This window comes from Symsagittifera roscoffensis, chromosome 5 (genome assembly GCF_963678635.1).
Source record: "Symsagittifera roscoffensis chromosome 5, txSymRosc1.1, whole genome shotgun sequence".
Taxonomy (NCBI): domain Eukaryota; kingdom Metazoa; phylum Xenacoelomorpha; order Acoela; family Convolutidae; genus Symsagittifera; species Symsagittifera roscoffensis.
In genome coordinates, this window is record NC_087066.1 from 3,950,435 (window position 1) to 3,974,078 (window position 23,644).

The 23,644-nt window shown below is 36.1% G+C and overlaps 1 protein-coding gene across 1 annotated transcript in view; it reads right to left on the reverse strand.

Annotated features, from left to right (window-relative positions):
* Positions 1-23,644, reverse strand: part of LOC134846573 (uncharacterized) — a 99,117-nt gene that overhangs the window by 24,107 nt on the left and 51,366 nt on the right. The window contains exons 17-28 of the mRNA XM_063863957.1: positions 20,842-20,991; positions 20,107-20,328; positions 16,322-16,463; positions 9,663-9,781; positions 8,491-8,829; positions 8,090-8,259; positions 6,729-6,870; positions 4,556-4,653; positions 3,965-4,157; positions 3,292-3,462; positions 2,679-2,948; positions 2,191-2,288 (exon numbers count right to left, since the gene is read on the reverse strand). Of these exons, the coding sequence (XP_063720027.1) occupies positions 2,191-2,288; positions 2,679-2,948; positions 3,292-3,462; positions 3,965-4,157; positions 4,556-4,653; positions 6,729-6,870; positions 8,090-8,259; positions 8,491-8,829; positions 9,663-9,781; positions 16,322-16,463; positions 20,107-20,328; positions 20,842-20,991 (2,114 nt within the window). The remainder of the gene's footprint in view (positions 1-2,190; positions 2,289-2,678; positions 2,949-3,291; positions 3,463-3,964; positions 4,158-4,555; positions 4,654-6,728; positions 6,871-8,089; positions 8,260-8,490; positions 8,830-9,662; positions 9,782-16,321; positions 16,464-20,106; positions 20,329-20,841; positions 20,992-23,644) is intronic.

Below are 23,644 nucleotides of genomic sequence, written 5' to 3' on the forward strand. Positions count from 1 at the left end.
AAAAGTTAAATTTTTTTTTGACGATTTTTATTTATCTACCCCACACGCCATGTACAGTTAAATGTGATTTTTTTGCATGTTGTAAAGTATTCAATAGAGCAAATAGCTTGCTTCAGTTATATTTGGAACAACTTCTAAGACGGATTAAAACCTCAGTGTACGTGTTTGTAACGCAAAATATATCGCGCGCTAGATGTCCTAAGTTGGCCAAATTTACTTTCTTTTAACTGCGATAACTTTGCTGAAAAACTGTTAAAAAAAAAGTTTGTCTGGAGAAATCAAAATTGCGCAAACACAACTGTTCCAACTTTTTTTGTTCGAAAGTCGGAACATAAACTTTTGTCTATTGATTTTTTTTCGATATTTGATTGTCAATATAAATCTAATTTTTTCACCCTAAAACTTTTTCTAACAAATTCTCGCCACTGATATTTGTTTATCACAGTTAGCCTATTTGAGAATGAAGGAGTAAGAGAGTTCTCATAAGAACGGTTATATGAAATACTAGAACAAATTTTAAAACTAAATTTTTAAATTTTTAGCCAATATTACCGCGCTTCGAAAACCACCGTTCTTTATAAATTAATTGATTTTTTGCTTTTGTGAAGTATGTTGAAATTCAAATCCAGAAAAATTATAGAAAAAACTGAAAAGGGTTAATGGTACCTGATATTTTTAAAACTTGAGTTGAACCAAAAGAACGAATTTCAAGGGATAAAAGAGAGACATTTTTAGCAGGCCATTGAGTGATATGTTACAATAAGTGGTAGTAACAATAAGTGGAGTTTAGTACATGTATTAGATTTGAGAGCTATGATTGCATATTATAGTCATTTCATTTTCAGTCAATCGCACTGCAACTAAGATAGTTTTTGTTAATGCATTACTCTGCCAAATGAGATGCTTATCAAAAATTCAAATTTCACACTTCTTTTGCCAAAAAACTTAGTTTTTGAAACAAACTAATGTGCGAAGTATAACAAAAAGCGATCCAGCTATTTAAATTGAACCTACTACCTATTGTAATATATCACCTATTATTGATTAAAATTCTAGCTGAAATACGATCTTCTTGTATATTTTTTATGAAACTCTCGAAACTCTCATGAGAAAGGGCATTGCATTTATTGTTCCAATCACTTCACAAAATGAGAGAAAAAAACTCAAGCTTCGACTACCTCAGACTAAGTTAGACAGCAGTCTAAACTCCTCGCAAAAATTTAATGTTATTTTACCGTTAGAATATTAGAATTACGTAAGTAATTATTAACTCAAATTCATGAAGTTTATCACCTTTTTCAGTCGCCTTTTTTTTCAAGAAAAAACCAGAAAAAAAATTTGGAAAAACCAAAATTGGATTAAATTTTTGTTTTCAATTTTTTGTTGGAACCAGGGGCGGATTAAGGGGGGGGGGGGGGGGCGTACGCCCTTTTTTCTCAAGGATTCGACCCCTGCCGACCCAAAGGGTCCCCCCTTTGATACTTTTTAAGAAATCCTTTTTGTGGCCAACCGACCCTATTTTTTTTAAAGGCGCCTTTGGCGCCAATATATACTAATTTTGAGGGGGGAGCGCTCGCCGAAAAAACGCAATTTTTTGGTCAAAATTTCCAAAAAGTGTCTAAAAACGCCCTTTTTTGACTGTTTTTTTCTCAAAAACTTGCCTGCGGCGGAAAAAATTTAACCCAAAATAAGGAAAAAGCAGTGCTTTGGGAGAGCTCGAAAAATCAATTTTGTCGACCTAAAAAAAAGGTCGTCAAAATTTTCGAATTTTTTTAATCCGCCCCCCCCTCAAGAAAAACCTAGATCCGCCCCTTGTTGGAACATTCTTCCTGTGCTACTTGCACAGCAACGGGCTATCCAAGAAATTTTAATTGAAAAAGATATCTTATAATTGCTCCACCCGCTTGGAATTACATCCAACATATTCGGAAAAAAAGACAAACGAACCATTAATTGGAAAGCCTAATTTTGCTCCGCTGATCTGACAAATAAATGATTGACTTTCACTTTAGCTGGGTGAACTGTAGAGCTATTTAAACATGTTCATGTTTTTTGGACAGTTTGTCACTTCATAAAAGACTGAACTTTTCTGAAGATGCTTTGGTATCTTTGATAAATCTTCACAAATCTTCAAGAGCTTAAAAAGACTTCAAAGGTGATAGTGGAGAAGTTAGTTTGTGGGTATCGAACCTGGACTGTGTAAGTGGCGTCTTCTGGGAGAACTGGATCGAACACAGCAGTGAATGCAGTCAGACTCTTGTTCACAATCGCCGGCTCCGAAATTCCATCTGCAACACATCGTATCATTATTACGATTTCACACATTTATCATAAAATTGTTAAAGACCATCCCCTCACCCCCCCCCCCCCCGCGCATGCTTCCTCCCACCTGTCAACTTAGATTTGTATTACAATGTCCAATTGTTATAATATAAAATTGGTGCGCTAAATAATTGAGCCATTTCGAAGACATTTGGTTTTCCTAATCGACCTTGTAAAACCATTCGTTACGTCATAATCTTGAGGCTTATGCGAGGTGGGTAGGGGAGCTTGAAAAAATCTCTTTTAAGTTGGACATCTCTCAAACTGATTGGCATTGAATCAATCCAGCATGTATAATTTGCAATCTACCCAGGCATGGAGGAGAGGGGGAGGGGGGTGGGGGTGTTTAAACTAACCAGCAATAGTAGTTAGCCCGCCAATTTTCACACTCAGAATAGCATGACCCGTTGCAGTGACCCCTGCAACCCAAAGAGAGTACTCAGTCATGGACATGAGAGGGCCATTACACACTTGGCGGATGGACACATCGGGGTCACATATGTCCACGCCTATGTCCACGAACCAGGACTGGTCAGTTTGCTCGATGTTGAAGGTCATTGGGTAGTTTTCAAGGGGGAGAACTTGGTAGGGATCCTCAGTGTCGATGTAGTTGGACCAGTACATAGCTGAAACATAAAACTGTCTTTTATAGCTGTCGGTGATAGCGCTCTTCGATCAAAGAGTTTTTTCCTTGGGTATTTTATATTGCAAGTTTTTTCTAAAATACAAGGCAGGGGATAAAAGAATATATATCTATATTGCAAGAGTTGGGGAAAAAACATATGATTAAAAAGCAAAGCATTTGCTTAAAATCTTCATATACTATTTAAGCTTATTTGGGTTGCACTTTATATTTTAACTATGTTGTTCATTATTATTATTATTATTTAAAAGTAACATATATGCCAAGCAGTTATTTAAAACTTTTTGTTCTAAAAAAATAAATAAAATTTTTTAAGGATGACTGACTGTTGACGGCGTTGTCGGCCTTGAAGTTAGAGCCCCCCGACTTCTCTGCCATGACAACAGTATACTGTACTATCTCATCCGTGTCTCCAAAAGGGAGGTTCTCGAAGTTCACCCTCATCATGTAGGAGGAGGCATTGTGAGAAGTGCTGATGAAGTCATCTGGCAGAGAAGCTAGAAGTGAAAGAAATGCAAAATGTTTCCTTTACCATACACATGTGGCGAGACTATATACAAACGAGATAAATTCCTCAATTACTTGTTCAGCCAACTGGGAAAGTAACACTCAAATAATCAAACGGATCGTATTTTTTATCACATTTAAGTTAAGACGAGTAGTTTGGCTTTAAAAAAAACACCTTATTCAGAGGGTATTTTGATTCAGATAACAAGTATGCTGTTTTTTTTCTGCGCATCAATGATCAAACTGCTCGTGTTATAGCAGAACATTTTGTAAGAACCATATATTGTTTAAGAAACTCTGATATCATCTAAGCAAAATACAGAGGACTGACAATTATCAATGTATGCAATCTATTATTCCGATAAGCAGCTAACTGGCGTTTTAGGTGTTCGTCAAATATGGTCTTTTTTGTTGGTATGAGTTGTGTAAAAAAAATCGAGTCTGTTGTCTTCTTGAAAACAAACTGTGGTAAATTATTTTTTTTTCACTCACCAGTGGAAAACAGGTCCCCAGTGAATGACATCTTGTATGGGCTGGGAGTGGACACTACATACACAGTGGCAGTATAGTCTGTGCCCGGGTCAAGGTCAATAAAGGTCACGGGACATCTGCTGGGGTAATCTGTGCAGTCGGCTGCATTCACTGAGATGTTTACCAGAGATTCACCAGTTGACGCTTTCTTCAGCTGAAGAAAACAACAAACAAAATTTCTTTCTTTTGGCCGTGCAATTTAGTTGAAAATATAGCGTTAAGATACGATGTGTAACACGTTAGCTTTAAAGTTACCTTAGTGAAATATAAATTATGTCTCATTGATGTTACCCATACCTAAAAAAATCCGGTTTTATTCTACCTTTCAAACTTGTTCTAAGCTATCGCGTTAGCTAATTATTATATTAGTATAAACAAGCTTAAAAAATATAACTTGAAAAATAAATAACAAAAAGTGAAATATAAATATTATGTCTCTGTGGGTAAATGAGGTAACATTGGCAATGAACGGGATCATGAACCTATTTTGAAAGGATTGAAATTTGGGCTGTGATTGGGGTTGAGATTGTGTTAATATGCTTATATACTCACATTGGCGAGGAAGGTAGACTCGTCTCCGAATGCAGACACATTAATGTATGCTGTGATTTTAGTCAGAGTAGCGTTATAGTCCACGATCTCAGGCAGATCTAAGTAAATAACTAAGGATACCCGAACTGCCAAACTTGAAATTTTAATCGCTTTAAAAAGACTTTTGCAAGGTAATGAAATCTATCAAAAATTTTACAAAATTAGTTTAACTGAACTATTCTTTTTGTTTCGAAACTTGAGCAAAATTTTGTTCTCAAGAAATATCTCGATCAAAGCTACCGAGAGCAAGGAGAATTTTTTTAGAGCTAACTATTGTGGAACCAGATCCAAACTATAATTTATTATTGGTTATAATTTAGATACTTTATCCCTATAAAATATTAAAGACTAAACCAATCACACTCCATCGAACTAACAACCCACTTATTTGTAAGTGCTGAAATTACTTGTAATTTCAGCACCAGAGCTATTTGAATTTAACTTACAACTTAGTTGCTTTCTCCAAGAGACCGAATCGTAACAAACCAGTATACTCTAGATCTATTGAGACTAAGAGATATAAGAGTAAGATTATTATCGGTATTAGACTAAGAAATTGCATGAATCTATCCGGCCAAAAATAAGATAGCGTGACGAGCAGACGGTGTACCCTATCTAAAATTACTCTATGAGTTGGACATCCATCCCAACTCAATTGAGTTTACGGGAATCATTTTTGATATTTGCATTTCTAAGCGTTCCCATGGCAAGTAAACGAAAAAAAACTGCATGAAGAATTACTCATTTATCCTTTTCATTATCAACTTTCTAGGCTCAGTTTTGTTTAAAAAAAATGACATTTAAATGAAAACTTTTATTAAATCAACACATTTTTGGTACAAACAATCTACAAAGTTAGCTAAACTGATAGTTTTTTCTAAAGTCAAACTTCAAACGAAAAGATATTTGAAAAACATACGATACACTATCAGCTGATTGATACAAATCAATTTTCTTGTTACCGATATCTGTATGCAAATGAAACAAAAAAGCCAAAAAATGGATTCAAACCAATTTAGAATTAGTTCGGATTTTAGAATCAATTGAGGCTGCATTTCTCTATCAAATTACAAACTAATCAAACAATTTAAATCAATTGAAAACTATTTTTTTTCGTGGTTTCTGGACCATTTTCTGTATAAAAATGATTGCGAGTAGTTTCATGTCAATAACGGGCACTATTTGCCTCATATTAATTAAGAACCAACTGCTGCAGGGGTAAAACCAGCATTGTGTTGTAAGGGTGATTGTTAAGAGTCCCTACTTTAGCCCAACTAAGATTTGTGGCCTAAATATTATGTTCCGAATTTCGAAGAAAGTCACAGAATATTTGTGCTCAGGGTCATTTTTTTCTCCACGACAATTTTTGAATTATCAACTAGCAAGTTTTGAACAAATTTTACTAAATCAACCGGTATGTTTTGTTGTCTTGAAGTCAAACTTTGAAACCTGTCCTCATATTCGTTAACTTATTGGTTTTAAGATTTTTAATTGGGCCAATTTGTTATAATCAACGCGCAATATATTTAGTGCTATGAACGCAGCGGAGATTCAAAATTGAAAAATTGTTCAAAATTGAATTGAGACAAGCTATTTGGTCTTTTTAACACTTTGCTATATGCGAAATATATAACTTTGCTCTTTTTTATAGCGTATTAAAAATGGTTTTAAAAATTTTGCAAGTTTTTTTTTATAGCAGATACTACTCAATATAGCTTAAATGGCAGTCGCAAATTTCAGATTTTGCACCTTACGAGCAGTATTGTTAAAGTTGAAAATACTCTATAATCCTCACTGCAAATTAATGCTTGTACATTTATGATTATATTTCATCACAATTCATCCATTCGTAAACTTATAGGTTCTAAGATTTTCATCACAATTCATCCATATAAAAAATCAAACTTTTGATAGAAATGAAAACTGGAAAAAATTGAACGGTTATCAAAAACCTTTTCATTTGAAAAAAAAGAAACTGATAAAAAAGAAGAAATTGAAAAACTAGACGAAAAACTAATTCCATCTGCGGTATTAGATACCTTCTCATCAGACCATTTAAAAGAATGAAATCGAAATACCAAAACTGATGCCTAGATTTTTTTCTAGATTGTTCTAGAAGAAGATTATTCTAGACCTGGTGTGATGAAGAACTGTGCAGGATCGGAGTCTGCAGTGAGTGAGACATCGGGGTATTCGACCTCTGTGATCACCTGCACTCTGAACTCCGAGATGGAATCTAAGCTACTGATGTCCAGCTCAAATGTTCCCGAGGAAGCCTGGAGCAAGCGATTTAACAATCAAGGGCGAATTTAGAAGGAAGAATCTATTTGGAAGAAGAAAGGGGGATAGGTTTTCAAAGAATGTTCGAACAAATAGTCGACTAAGACGTATATAGGAGTATTCACTACGTTCATTACTCTTAATATCAAAATTCACTTTTGAAATTAGAAGTTGATCACATTTTTTTGTTCCGACTTTCGATACGAAAATAACGGAAAATTTGGGAATATTTGTGCTCGGGGTGGGTTTTTTTTTCTTCAGACAAATTTCGACTTTTTAACTAGCCATTTTTGACGAATTTTTTTTATCATTCGAAAGGTATTGTTGTCCTGAGCTCAAATTTGAAAAAATATTTCACCTGTGATCAATTTTCGCAAAAATACGGGGGTTTAAAGATTGCCATTTTGGCCAATTTGGGAAAATTAATGCGCGATATATTTCGCGCTACTAACGCGTGAGCGGAGAGTTAATCCGTCTTAGAAATCGTTCCATGATGGTGGTTGAAAGAAGCTTATTTGCCATAATTGATTTGTTACAAGGGGCGAAATCTATCCTTAATATGGCGCTTGGGGGTAATTTTCATTTAAAAAAATTCAAATTTTAGTAGAAAAAAAATTTTTCATTTTATTTTCATTCAATTTTTCAAAGATATTACTGCTCCATAAACATTAAAAGGCAGTCGGAACATTCAGGGCTTCACCCTGATACGAGCAGTCTTGTTTACTTTTGCTGTTCAATAGTGGAGCTTGCCTTCCTTTTAACCGTGGCGTGCTCAAAATTTTTCTATTTTAAATTTTGCGAACTTTTCTTTTAGGTTGACCAATTTAACTTTCCGCGCTCTCCCAAAATAGTTTAAGGACCCTATTTTGTGGAAAAAAAAATTCTTTGAAATAGGCAAATTTTTCAAACGTCGTTCGGACTAAAAAAGGCGTTTTTAGGCATTTTTTTGGAAAATTTTGACCAAAACATTGCTCTTTTTCCGGCGCTCAACTTTGTCATATCGGCGCCAAATGCGGCTTTACAAAAATTTTCAGGTTGTTCGGCAAAACATGGATGTCAAAAGGCCACACCAAAAAGCTAAAAACTACCCCAAAACCTGTGCTACTTGCTCAGCAACCGGCTATCCTTGTACCATTTTGGCTAAAAATGTCTCAGGAAAAATTAAGTTTGCTTTAATTCAGTCAAGGTGATTAGTCAACTGTTTTGTGTTCTTACCTGTCCGCCAATTTCGAAGGTTTCGTTGGCAAGGAGTTCATCAGTGTCGTTGTTGTACACTTGAACCAGGAACCCGTTGAAGTTGTTGTCGTGTCTGTCTAGACTCCAGTTGGCCCGCAGAATCTGGTCGTCCAAGTATGCAATCGTAAATGACTCCAGCGACTTTGGCTCTGGATGAAAAAGAACATAACTAACCAGAGAAAAGCATATAACTAAACTATAAATAAAGCTTCCTATTGCACAATAATTCGGCCTTGTGGTGTTCTCTCAAAAAATGGTTTTGAAAAGAACTCCTTATTTCTAAGTTGGTTTGTTATGGTTATTGTCATCAGGTTTTCTTTGTGAGGAACAAAGTTGACAACATTGAAATCTCGTTGTCAAGCTGGCGTGTTTCTCCTAACCAGTTATGATTTTGTACGATGTCGGCTCGCTCTCTAGATCTCCGTTTTCCGACAACGTGACCACGTCCGCCTCATAGAGTGTCCCGTACTTCATGTACGTCACCGGAAAGTCATCAGTACCCGACGACACATTGGCCGGAAACTCAGGTGTGAGTGTAACATTTGTTAGATCAAAGTTCCGGGTCCCGTTATAGTACAGTTCCCAGGTGTACAGTCGGAATCCAGACCACCCGATGCGGTCGGGGTTCGGCGGCTGGAAGTTGAAGGAGATAACTCGGGGGTCTTCATCCTCTGTTGAATGGTCTCCGAGAGCACCGAAGGTCAACACAGGTAGGGGAACTGAAATTATGATAAGAAGTCAGGTATAGTTGATTCTGTGTAATCAAGAGTGAGTTGACGGATCAACCGTACAATCTCCCTCTTAGCTGTCCTCCCCGAGCATGTAATAATTCTGAAAAATACTGGAAGAGACTGGAATCTTCTTCATAAATTTTTAAAAATTCAATATCTCTATAGAATTTTTTCCACGCAATCAACTCAGTGCAATCAAAATAAAAAAGGAAAGTGAGTTTTTGCACCACTTTATTCCCATTTCAATTGACTTTTTTGTTTTCATTTTTGACACAATTGCAAAAAAAAATCACGTGAAAAGCAGTGTCCCGAAATACTGTCGCTCTTTTTTTCAAAAAATTCAAGTTTTTAAGAGCTGCATAAAGTAAGCATAAGAAAAGCAGGAAAAAATCGTCATGCTGTAAATTTTTATAGTGTCAATTTTGATCGAATTAAGCGTCGAAAAGTTTTCAAAAAATCAATTAAATTGCTTCAAATGTAGATACAGATCTAATTGTAATAATTTCAAACAGAATTAATTGAATCAGTTTAAAATCGATTAAGTTTGATTTTTTGAAATTAGCTTTAGCTAATTTTTGTTTTAAATCAATCATTTTTAAACTCATTCAAATTTGCTATTTTTAGGCTTTTTCTACATTTTTTGATAAAACTGATTGCAGTCCATTTCTGTCAGTACATGCAGGCTCGAACCTTTAATCTCTTGAAATTGAGTATAAGAGCTCTTTCGATTTCAGTCTCTTGACTACTACACAAGCCTCCCACAGTAAAGCGAATCAATAATTGCAGAACGACAAGTTAGTTGGTTATAAATAAATACTAACCTGTTTCCTCAGTTAGTTCCACTGTCTGTGAAGCGGATTCTTGGTAGGATATTGTGGTCACACTCACTTTGTAGACAACCCCGGGGGTCAAACCAGTCCTGTTCAGAACCGAATCGCTCCTGAAATCACTACAAAGTTACTCTCCTGCAATAGCGAACATCGTAACATAAAACTTCTTTTCAAAAAAGTACGAAATAATGCAGACAGTTTATATAAATAAAAATGTATTATACTTAAGTACACCAAGCAGCAACTAATTTTTCGACCGCCGCGACTAATTTTTTGGCCATCGCGACCAAGATAAGGTATTTCCAGAATTTGTCCGCGACTTGAAACCCTGTCCAGACTATGGATATTTGGCCACGGAATCAACATTTCCGCGACCGACAAAGTCAAAAAATTAGTCAAGGACCTCGACCGGGGTTGTTTTGAAGGAACACCAAAAGAGCCACTTAGCCACGCCTATCGAGTGATGTCTTCAATTACCATGCCTCTCATTATGAGGGAGGATAGATGACATAGATTTTTCACAATCCCTAGAGACAAACACTGGCTCAAACCTTACCTAAATATTGAGTTCATTAGAACTTATTAATGTTGTTATAAACATCAATTCATCAGAAGAAATTCATCATTAAAAACATGAATTTAAAAACATGGTCATTAAAAACATGATCCGCAAAACTGACGTGCAAAACAGAATCAAATTAAGAGGAAAATACCCAACGATGTTGACCGTTTGTTGAGACGACCTTTTTGGCGTGATGAATTCCCATACCATGCTTCTTTCAAAACAAGTGCTAATTTTACTGTCCAAGAACTTTGTTCAGTGTGATTTACTCGAATCCAAACAATCAAAAAACCCAAACTGAATTCTAAATCTAAAAAATTGTCATAGAACTCTCTGTTGTTTCTGCATCTAGAGTTTTTCATAATTTCGTCTGATCGATTGGAGTGAAAAATTCCGACGGTCAGCCCCCTAAATTTGCGCCCTGTCATCGTGATTGAGTTGATTCGCTGGTTTGACTTTTTTTGGTCGTCAGTCCCTCGGATTTTGGAGGGCCGACATTCTTTCTTGGTCTCTAAAACTTTTCGATTGAGATTTGATCCGTCGCTGTAACTCTAGTTGGTGTATTCTATCGCCCAAATTTGGTGGCTGTTCGATGAGAGATAGAGAGTTGGAATCTAAACAGCTTTCAGAACTGATAGAAAAGGATTACGGAACAATACTTTCTCCCAATGTTCACGATCCAAAGTTGCAGGCATGTCCAACGTATAATTAAGGTAACTTTTCTCAAATGTCTGCCTTCGTGCTTGTCTTCTCGTCAGTTTTGATGCTCGCCCGATCGAGGGCTTACTGATAGAAAGTCCAGGGTGGTCAGTGCCCTGTTTTTTGATTGGGTATGCCCATGTCATACTGCTACTGCAATAGCAGTAATTGCATGATGTAATACTAACCTTCAGTGGTATCAATTATTATGGTTATGATGTGTCCAAGGTCATGCGTGCAGTGACATTGGTACACAGCTAAAAACCCAGAGCTTGAATCTGCAATATCACTCTCAGTGACTAACTTTAGAAAACATAAAACAATTAATTCAAGCAACAAAGAATACATTCTTGAATTATTACTAGTTTTACGACCCGATACCGTATAGGATATCACATGACGCAGCCAGCAGGATTCGCAGCTCAGGATAACCGTACGGATATGGAAATACCCGTATTTTGGGCGTCAGCGAACATAGATCCTCCATGGCAATTTAGAATCTGGTTCGAGCAATTTCTAATGGCAGTAACTGTAAAAGAGAACGTAAACCCAGAAGTTAAGTTGGAGGAACCAAAAGACATACTAGAAAACCACCTCCACGACCAGAAACACCACGAGATGGAGAGAATGAAGATGCGGCGAGAGCCAGAAATCTTAGAGATAAGTTGGCAAGAGATAGAGTAATGCTGGAAAATGAGGAGAGAAGAAGACGGAGCCCAAAGGTTAACCACAACGTTTTTTACAGTGAAGTACAAAACAAACTGGTATCCAGATTATCTTCTCTCTCGAAACAGAAGGGAAAAAAACGATTTTTACAGAAAAATCCACACACCGAAATCTCATAAAATGTCATTCAGGGACATTACAGAGCTAGCAGCGGTCTCGTTTCAAAAGGTAGAGGGCTTGACCTATGAAAGATTAAATTGTTCACACGATTGCAAGAATCCGGGGAAACACTGGAGGCATTCCATGCAGCGTTAACTGCTCAAGCAGCTAGATCAGAACTGGGAACACTGGAAAGTGAGATAGTTCGTGTCCTATTCATTTCGAAAATAAAAAAATATGACGTTTCAGGATACCCCGACATTTGAAACGCTAGACCCAGAGGAAGTGTTGAAGCGGGCTATAAAATTCGAACACAGCAAATTGACTACAATGGCATTTCAGAAGACAAACGCAGCAGCAGCAGGAGGAAAGAGTAACAACTACAACTCTGGGGTGAGGATATAACAAGAACCAGTGATGGCCGTCAGGAATACAACAGGAAACACAAAAAATCAACAACATAAGAGGGAAACGAATAAACGACAAAATAACAACAGAAACTCTAATGCGAAAACAAAACTGTAACAGATGTGGAAGAGCATTCGACCAGGGACATCTAAAAAGCTGTTCAGCACTGGGCAAAACTTATAAAAATTATGGAAAACCCAATCAATTTGCAAAAACATGTAGATCTCAGCAAGTGAGTGAAGTCGCGGAAGAAGCCGAAGGATCAGAAGAGGAATGTGATCTGACAAGAGAAAGCTTCGGCTCATGAAGTGACTTTGAAGTAATGTCAATACAAACACATCAGCCGGAGAACGAAAGAATCTCGAAATAAGTGGGAGATAGAATCAAAGAAAACAATAAGAAGTTAAATGGGGAGAAGATTCAAGTCCGAAAAATTGATTTACTCCGAGATCCAACGTCGAATAGAGTAAAATCACTAAAAACCATGGTGAGAATAGACAATCCAATCATACAACTGACGGTAGATACCGGAAGTCCAGTCTTTTTCATAAGCTGGGCGACGACAAAAGAAATAATTGATAAATCGAACAAGGCAAGATTCATTCCGTCAGACAAACTGAACTTGGCTACTCTATTCGTCGACTACAATAAACAACCAATCTGTGTATTGGGGGCATTGAAGACAAATCTTCGTTCGGCAGGCTGGGAGGTGAAAGGAGCTACTTTTCTGGTGACAGAACGTAAAACCAGATGCATAATGAAGAACTACCCGATGAAGAATTACGACGGGCCGTGGAAATTGCCGATTTTGTGAACCCGGTAGATCGGTTTCGACAAAGCCACACGGTTATAACCTCAAAGGACACAGAAACTGGAGGTGGACTGAACCTGGCCATCAAAAGAGCGAAGCCAAATACAGCGGGCCCTAGTTCGATATCTGGACCTAAAACTCAGGAAGAGGTTGTACTAAAGAAGTGTGAGAAAAAGATGAAGGGAAAAAAATCAGACGACAAACCGGAAAAACTGCCAAACAAACTGCAAACTACTATCGCAGTAGACCAGAGCAACGAACAATCAAGATCCACTATGGTTACCTCGAACAAAGACGTTCATGCGAGCTCCACTCCGAAAACCAAACAGAAGGCCAAACTAAAGACGATAGACTCACAAACACGTCCGGAGGACATCCTGGACACGTTTCAAAACCGTAACCTGGCACCTGCGGAGTGGGAGAATCTGGCAGACCAACTTCTAAAAAGGGGGGTCTAAAAGGTTGCGGACGATCTCAGAGGAAATGTTCAGCCAGCATCCGAACGAAATGCAATACTCGAGCCCCTTCAGGGGTTTTCTGACGACTCTAGAGCTGAAGAATCGGGAGTACGACAAAGCTCTAGATAAAGTAAGAGTAAAGCGCCGAAGCGATTTGGAGACCCAGTCAAACATTCCATCAAGGAAGTATCGGAGGAGTTGTCAGGGGGAGCACTTCCTAAGGCTGCACTCCAGGAATATCGGAAAAGAGTAACAGACTTCCAAGAACGAATTGACAGGCCCGTAGAGTCCAAATTACGACTATTACAGAGACACTTATTCCGGAGGAAATTAGGCTATGCAACGCTGGTGAAAGGAACAAATTACAATCCTTGCTGGAGAATCGACTCGAAGAAAACTAAGAACTTGAGAATCTAAATTACAAATCTTCCAAATTCAGAAACTCCTTGTGAACCGAGTGTATAAAACTCTTCATAGCATAGGTTATTTCATATATGGAAAAATTTGTTTTCTCTTGAGGGGGGTATGTCATACTGCTACTGCAATAGCAGTAATTGCATGATGTAATACTAGCCTTCAGTGGTATCATTTATTATTATTATGTTGTGTCCAAGGTCATGTGTGCAGTGACATTGGTACACAGCTAAGAACTCAGAGTTTGAATCTGCAGTATCACTCTCAGTGACTAACTTTAGAAAACAAGAAACAAGTAATTCAAGCAAAAAAGAATACATTCTTGAATTATTACTAGTTTTACGACCCGATACCGTATAGGATATCACAGCCTGTACCAGTGGTTTTGCAAATTTAAATTGATCAATCCAGTTGCTCCATGGTCAAAAAGCAGGGATCTACCGCAAATTGGAATCAGATGACTGAGGCCTGAAAACTTTTGAGATACCATGGGTAGGCTAAGGGTGACTATCTAGGGTTTCAAGAATAAAAACAAGAAAAGGTTGATTTACAACTGTATATTTTGTATTCATCCTGAAAGACTAAAATGCAAACTCACAAACTAATCTTGCTATTTTCATTCAATTTTGTTTTTTGGAATAGTATAGAATTATATAACAAACATTTTTTTATAAACAAATTTTGAGTAAGAATAATTTTTCTGACAGCGGCAGCGGCAAAAATATAATATTTTATTTTTTTTTTCGATTAAGTTCTGATTCAAAACGCAATGACTCTTCTCTGGGGGCTAAATCGATCTTAAATTTTCTTTAGTTTCAAAGTTTACAGTATTTTAAATGCAGTTGATTAAGTCATTCTAAATTATTATACTGAAATATGACATATGATCATGATGACAGAATCTCCCAGTAAAGAAAACAAGACTGCTCGTATCAGGGCGAAGCCCTGAATGTTCTGACTGCCTTTAAGGTTTATGGAGCAGCAGTAATAACATTTGAAAAAAATTAAAAGAAATAAAATTAAAGAAAAATTTTTTTTTCTAAAACTTGAAATTTTTTCTGAAAATCATCCCCCCACACGCCATATAAAGTACAGAAAGAGAGACTTCGTTCCTTGTATTAAATCAATTATGGCAGATAGGCTTCTTTTAACCAATTTGGAACAATTTCTAAGATGGATTAACTCTCCGCTTACGCGTTAATAACGCGAAATATATCGCGCGTTAATTGTCCCAAATTAGCCCAAATGTTAATCTTTTAACCCTCATAACTTTACGAAAAATGATCACAGGTGAAATTTCAAATTTGAGCTCAGGACAACACTACCTTTCGAATGATATAAAAAAATTCCGTCAAAAATGGCTAGTTAAAAAGTCGAAATTTGTCTGAAGAAAAAAAAACCCACCCCGAGCACAAATATTCCGTTTCTTTCGTATCGAAAGTCGGAACAAAAATGTATTTGTTATAGATAAATTTATCTAAAAATTTTTGAAACATGACACACGATGACAGAAACTCCCTGTAAAGAAAAAATAAATTTGAAATCTTAAATATATAGTCTTCTTAACTATACATGGCACCATTTCGCAAGCAAGCAATTTCATTTGAGCAATAAGCGTAACTACAATATTGTTCTAGCAGTTAAATAAAGAAATTTATTTGTTGATAATTTGTTCTTGGAGCTGTAAATATATAGTCTTCATAACGATAATTTATTCTTGGAGCTGTAACGCTCGGACTATTCTCCTTCAGTCGGAAAAAAATTCAGAAGAACTTGAGGAAAAAAAATTGTTCGTAATGGAAAACTGCTAAACCTGCAAGGGACATGTCACAGGCTAAAAGTTTGACAGCTTTTACAAACTATACCTGCAAAGCATAAGCACAGAATCAACAGCACGAAGGCGACAGAAAATAGACGCCAGAATCAAAGTTCAAATGAGCTGCAAGCTGCAACCTACCGTTCAGTTCTGAAAGACATGCATATTACACTAAATTAAATTCATTCTAAAATGTAAGATAGCAAAATTTTTGTTACCGATTTACAAGCAGAATCATTTTCGGAGACCATACTCTTAAATAGTTCTTAAACAATTTTGAAAAGGTTTGAAGAGACAGCCTGAATTAAATTCAACGAGCAATCTGGTAATTTTTAACAATTTTCCAAATTTCAAAGTTGCTTCTAAATCTTCAGGTGACCTTGAGGTAATAAAGTCTGAAAAAGTTTTGTGAAAGAAACCTGCTGTTTTTGATTAATTCCGTCTGTAATTTAGTTTCCAATGAAATGTTTAAAACAGGCAAACTTCGAAGGCAGGCAAACGGCAATTGCCAGTCATTACTACGCTCTGAGCAAGATTCGCCACTTCTAGAAACGCCCTATTATGAAACAAAGAGAGGAAAAAATATTTCCGCTTTATCTGCACAAAAATGTCTTCTTAATGTTTTGCAACTGTCTATGAATTCATATATATTCTTACGTCTCATCTGTTAAGAGCGAATCTCCCTGAGTGAATTGCACCCGGAAGAAGTTATACTGTCCCTGAGAGGGGGGATCCCACGTGAATGTCAGACTGTCAGTGCCACGCTCAATCAGCCTCAAATTAGTCACCGGGTCAGGATCTGCAAAAACAATTTATCTTCTAAGAGATTAAAAACAAGTCATTTTTGCTACGCGACAGCGCGTTTCTCCTTTTAAAAAAAACAGGAGACACATTGTTTTCAAGCTAGAAGCACTGATTCAGGCTTTAAATGATACTACACTTTCCAAAAAAATAATTTGAGACGCTTTTCGAATACCAGCGTATAATTTCTTGTGCAGTTGAAATGGAACTTTTATTCATCCGTAGTTCTTCTGACCAGTTCTTTCAGGTGGCTTGTGATCGAGATTTATCTACCCTGTCTAAGCATAGTCCGTTTTTTTTTATTTCTGCACACTCCAGTTTCAGTTTTTTGTTGAGCGAAGCTCTTTTTTGCGTCTCAAGGCCGTTTTTTTGCGTCTAGAGCTTTCAAGGTACCACTATTGCGGCCGTATTCAATCAGGTACCACTATTGCAGCCGTAATCGGTCAGGCTGTGGTAGACCTGAAGCTAGAGGTCAAATGAGAGCTCGTCCTCACACACTATCAATGTCACGGCAGGGGATCGATTACACGCTCTCACGATCTCAAAGTGAACGCCCTACGACTTTGCTAAGTTCCACTTCTACTATATTACTATCTTTCAAAATGTAACTTTCTGTAACTCTTAGATGAAAAAGTGCGAAATTGGACAAATCTAGCGTAGATAACGTTTTCAAAACTTTTTTGGGTTCTTTCGCCTGACGACAGACTGCATAGTGGTCTTTGACAAATCTTCTGCCACAATTCTCAGAGCTGTTTCTGCTACCTATAGCTAACGCTGGCTCCCTCTTTTACATAATTCGAGAGAATTGCTTTCAATTGTATAGCCTCATTGAAACGTTTAAGGTTATTTGTCAACTTCAGATGATAGCCAATCTCTTTTTTGTCGATCAGGGCTACATTCAGTGCAGGTAGTGTTCTTGTTAATGATTGTTGTTGAACTTCGCAGCTCTTTATTTCTTTATTTTATTTATTTGACTATTCTTAATTCATCCTTCTCTTACTGATCGATATTCCGTTTAATTTCGCCATTTCGGCCTGCGACCCGTAAAATATTTCGAGGTTCTCTCCATATCTCTCTCTCTCTCTCTCTCTCTCTCTCTGTCTCTTGTTGTTTAACATTTTGTGACGCTCAAATGTCACATTTGGTTGTCTGATGAACGCTTGGTAGTTTTTGGCTTTCATAATTTTTTTTGCTAAAGAATTTTTTTTTCCTAATTTTCTGAGCCAAAAAGATTTTGCGCGAATCATCTTGTTCCTTTCTTCTTTAGGCATGCCGTTGACTGGTTGACTATCTTCATTTTGGATTTTACTCTCGCGTTTTTTCTGCCGTCCAACTATTGCTAATTATCTGTCCTTTCTAGTGTGCTCTCATTTTCAGGTTCGTTCTCAATTTTAAAGTGTGTGGTTTGATCTGATCCGATGAGCTTTAAAAGTGTTATATGTCCACGTTTTCTTTACCAATGACTGCTAATTGAACCATATGACGCTAGTGGAGTGCGGTTTGTATTTAGACAACCGCGTATTCATACTCGTCAGTAAGCAGACAATTACCATATTAATCAATCAGAATCGAGATGAGAAAGCAAATTTACGAAAAAAATAATTATTAATTATTCATTTTTTCCTTGTCTCGAATCTGATTGGTTTATACAGTATTTGTCTCAATACTGACAAGTCTGAACACGCGGTTCTCTAAATACGGGGAGGGTTCTTATGCTTGAAGGACCGAATGCTTGAAAAGTTCAACCAATCAAAATCGCTAAGCGTTCCTATTGGCTTAATGCCTTTCTCAAAAAATCGAAGTCGATTTTCTTGCTATGAGATTTTTGTGATTTACTTTGAGATTTTGAATACTCAAATCTGATTGGCTGAAAGCAAGCTAAAATTAATTTCAAGCATTCGGTCCTTCAAGCATGAGGGACGCCACCTCTAAATTCTGTTACGTAACCGACGCTAGTATCTCTATGGAATGGGAGGATTAAATGTAGGGGTGGAATCCCTCATGCGCGAAGGACCGAATGCGCGAAAATACAAATCAGCCAATCACATTTCAGTAATCTAAAATTTGGAAAAAAAGTAAACGTTTCCAGGGACTGAAGTATTGATATTGACCGAATAGAAAAACGGCAGAAATATGCAAAATTTTCAATTTGTCATTGAACGTTGCAAAACTGGGACGAATTTTACATTTCAAAGGTTTTGTAACGAAAGAAGCAAATTATTGCTTCATTTATTTCATTTTAACTGAATGGCAATTGTTTCTTTTTAAAAATTGAGTTTCGGCTAATTTTGTTTTCGGTCTTTGGCCCACAAGTTTTTTCGCCCATTCGGTCCTTCGCGCATGAGAATAACCCCCAATTTAGGTACCCTGAGTTGAAGACGGAGCAAAAAGCAGAATGGTCTAAGAGCAGAATTGTCCAAGAGCAGATAAACAGAAAAATATTAAATTTTTTTAATTTATAAGGGCTAAATGATAAAACAATTGGGATCAAGTTAAAATCCTCCACCCCAGCGCTTGAATTAAATTAAATTTGCTAATCGCTGCATGTAAAATGCTCAATTCTGATTTGCTGAAAATTCCCAACTTAGAACCAAATTAACATCCTCTCCCTAAACGTGTTTAGGGGGGAGGATGTTAACTTGGTCGAACAATTGTTATGATAGTCAGTAATACCAAAAAAATAAACAAAATATGCATGAATTGAATAATTTTATCAGCGTATTTTAAAATGAAATTTAGAAAAACTCTTGATTTAGTTATTCAAATTATGCATAAACTATTGCTTCTTCGGTAGTATTGACAATTTTTATACTTAATTTACCATTTAGATTATAAAATTTGATACTTTTCTGCTGTTGGACCCATTCTGCTTTTAGACCATTCTGTTTAATGACTGGCCATCTCTGAGTTGAGTGCCTGATTCGGTGGAATCCCTCATGCGCGAAGAACCGAATGCGCGAAAATAAAAATCAGCCAATCACATTTCAGTAATCTACAATTTGGAAAGAAAGTAAACGTTTCCAGTGACTGAGGCATTGATATTGGCCGAATAAAAAAACGGAAGAAATATGCAAAATTTTCAAATTGTCACTGAACGCCGCAAAATTGGGACAAATTTTACATTTCAAGGGTTTCGTAATGAAAGAAGCAAAATATTGCTTCATTTAGTTCATTTTAACTGAATGGCAATTGTTTCTTTTTAAAAATTGACATTCGGCTAATTTTGCCTTCGGTCCTTGGCTCATAATTTTTTCGCCCATTCGGTCCTTCGCGCATGAGAATAGCCCCCCCCCCTCCCCCACCTGATTCCTTGTTAGCTGATTGCGTCATAATCAAATGGTCTATTGAACTATTTATAGCAAGGTAGTAATCTAATAAGGCTTAGAAAGTCAGAAAATATATAAATTTTAAGGCGCATGTTAGTTGTAATTAATCGGTTAAAAGTGAAAGTAACCACTTCAATGCATTGGTTCGGTTCAGACACCAAAGTCAGACAAGACTTGTTCACAATATAATTTAAGTTAACTCATCACAACAATCCATTTGCGACTTTTGGCATAGGAGAATGGGACACGGGTTACTGTCGTAATTCCACTCAATTTCATTTGGTTGTTGTTATAAATTTTATAACTGTAACTTGCCTGTAATCATCTCGAGTGGCACTCCAACCCCTGGGAGGACATTGAACCCTTGCACTACAAACAGGTACCAAGTGCCAGGCTCAGCCACGCCCAGATCCATATTCTGGAACTGGTTATTCTCACTGTTGATGATCACATTTGAGAGTTCAAAAACAGCAACAAGAACTTCTTCATTGTCGAAGTTTTTAAATTCATCTATGTTGCGACGAGATCTTCTCCGATCTATACAAATACAATTGACGAAGGTTAAGCAAAGAATTAAAAATTTAAAAAGTAACAGCAGAAATCATCAGATTCGTCAGTTTATAGTCGATTCGGAGATTACATAAAATTTAGAATGCGTTTTCGCTAAAGCTCGCGAATAAAAACTATTTTATTTCTATTAAGCAATTTACCCAGGTTGACAAAAAAATGTTTATCATACAGATCCATAATGGAAAAGAATCCTTATCAAACAATACCATACAATTTCATGGAACAAAAGCTCATAATATAAAATAGGCACTAATAAAAACCGATTTAAGTTGATCTAAACTTACCTAATAATTTTTTTCAAAGGATATCTAAAAAAAAAACAGAGAAAAAATGCATATGGTACAATTTTCATAAATGGAAATTGGATGATCAGCATTTTTTCCATAGAAACCATGCATGGAATTGTATAACAGACATTCTTTCTATGGAGGTCAACTCAGATAGCTTTAATGAAGTTCTTGAAATATGCAGTGAGCTCACCCGATTCATGTACGTATTGAATTGCTCGTTGCACTTTCACTTCTATCGATTGGCAGGTTGTGTCATTTAGCATAATCCCGTTTAGGATGAAGTTTCCATTTTCAACACTGACAGATAGCTCGTTATTCTCCACGGAAAAACCGTTGGGTTCTGAAATTGCAATATTTTTTTGAAAAAGTTCTTCAGTCATGATACACTCTCGGGACATAAAATTTGTAACCATTTGAGTTCAACAAGCAAATAAACGAACTTTTTCTTCGCTCTTTGGTCATTTCCTCTGCAAACATTCAAGATATAGGGTTGAGATTTTTACAGATGCTAGATGGTACTATTTGAAGAGAATTAGCTGAGCCAAACAAAGTTGTTTCGAAAAAGCCAGTATATCATAACTAGCTTCAGAGGTGTTCTTGCTGCGAAAGCAGCTTTGTAAAAGAATTCGAATTAATGGGTTCACAATGGTTATTTGAAATGGTGATGAAATTAACATACTCTTCATGTTGCGAAAAAACAATGGACAAAAGTATTGCAAGCATTACTAGATCCGGCGTCGGACAATAGTCATATTTATTTTGACGACACAGATATCAAAAGTTTTTGGCAGCTTATACCAGAAAGTTGGACAAAATATAGGAACAATACAACTGATATTGATAATATTGAGCAGGAATCGGAGCAGTACATTTTCCAAAAAATTTTGCTTGGAACAGTGTTTTTGTTGGCTCATTTCGATCATCAGTGCGAAATTATTCATTTTTATTTAGCTTTCTTATGCCAGACCAAGTCACTCTTTCAGTTTTTTATCTGTCTTTTGTCTGCGGTACAAAACGTAAATCAAGCTCATCAGCTTCTCAATTAATTTTTATGAACAGAAAAAAAAACAAATTCTTTTTATTTTATGCAACAACTTTCACTGCTAGAACACCTCTGAAACCAGTTATGATAAAGTGACTGTTTCGAGCTTTCGAAACATTATTTCTCCTGTTTCGGCCCGACTAATTCCTTTTAACCAGTTTGATCAATCATCTGTGGAAATCTGAACCATATTTTTTTTTAAAAATGAAGAGAAAATCACAAAAAACTGAAAAAATTATCTACTCGTTGAAATCAAAATCTTACAACTTCTAAGTCTTGTGACTGTAGTTTCATAATCAACTTTGGTCTCATAGTAACATACAAAAAACAATTTTTATTTTCAATTTTGTCATTGTTTTAACATCCATTTGCACTGTAGTGTCGATTCCCATTTGACTCGACAAGAACAATCAAGCCAAATACTGTTTTTGATTTTTCGCAAGCAAATTTATTTGCAAGCCGTCCCAAATCATAATCAAAGAAATATTAAAACTCATAACCATCAGTATAATAATCCATGTAACCATTAAAAAAGCATCACAAAAAAATAACCAGAACGGCAAGAAAGTAATAACTAGACTGTTCATATTTCAGGGCAAAACTTCTTTTCGACTTCACTTTAAGGTTAACTTCAGAAAACGTTGGTTGAAAATTTGTTGAAAAATTGAAAAGCAAGAAAAATGTTTCCCATTTTCTTCAACCACACGCTATCGAAAGTACCACAAGATGTGTCTAGAGTCTCGAATTCTAACGTTAAGACAAAATTATTCTTTCATTCAGTTTTGGAACGGTTGAATGGAATATAACGGTTTTAATAACGCAATATATCACGTTTTACTTTGAGAAAAATTTGCCGTTATAGCAATTTTCAAACCCCCCAAACTTGATTTAAAAAATCAAAAGTAAAACTTTACATTCTTCTATATTTGAGTTCCGGTCAACAGTGTCTTTTAGATGTTACAAACGTTTTCGTCAAAAAACTCCAAAGATGATTGAATAGACAACCACCCCAAGTTGAAATGTTTTGTCGTTTCCTGGAGAAAACGAACAATAGGAGACTTTGCCAGCAGACAGTAGCAAAAATGTCAAGGATCGCAAGAAAATATAGACTTCTTTTTCAAAATAATTGCAATTTCTATGTCCTGTGACTGTAGTCATGTAACAATTTTGGTCTACTAGTAACCTACAGAAAACAATTTCTACTTTTCATATTTTTAACATCTATCTGTACTGCAGTATGGATTCCTTTTTGACTCGAAAAGAACAAGCAAGCAGAATATCGCTTTCGAGTGTTTGCGAGCATGTAAATTTTTTATCATTAATATATGCAGGCCAGCCCAAAACATAATCATAAAAAATTAAATTTCATTAAAATCTTAAAAAGAATTTTATACTTTCTTAGAAAATCGTTACAAACATCATTAGAACCAGAACGACAAGAAAGTTATTACAAGACTGTTCGTGTTTCAGGAGGAAGAACTGAATGTTCTGACTGCACTTTAACTTTATTTTCATTCAGTCAAACGCTATCGAAATTACCGCGAGAAGTGTTAAGCGTCTCGAATCCTAATGTTGAGGCTAAAATTAATTACTCTTCCATTTTCATTCGGAACGGTTGATTCAGCCGCTCCCGTGCATCACAATAACGCATTATGTTACTCTTATTTTTGAAAAAAATTTTCCGATGTAGCAATTTTCAAAAACAAAATCAAAGAAAAATTTTACCTTTTTCAACATTTGATATCTGGTCAACGATATCTTTCGGATGTTACAAAAAGTATTCGTCAAACAAATCGAAAGATGACTTATTTAAAAACCAACCCAAGTTGAAATATTTTGTATTTTCTGAGAGAAACAGAACATTAAAAAACTTTGCCACCAGAGAGAAGCAAAAAAGCCAATGATCGCAAAAAAATCTACAAACTTGTATTTCAAACATTTTTACTAGTTT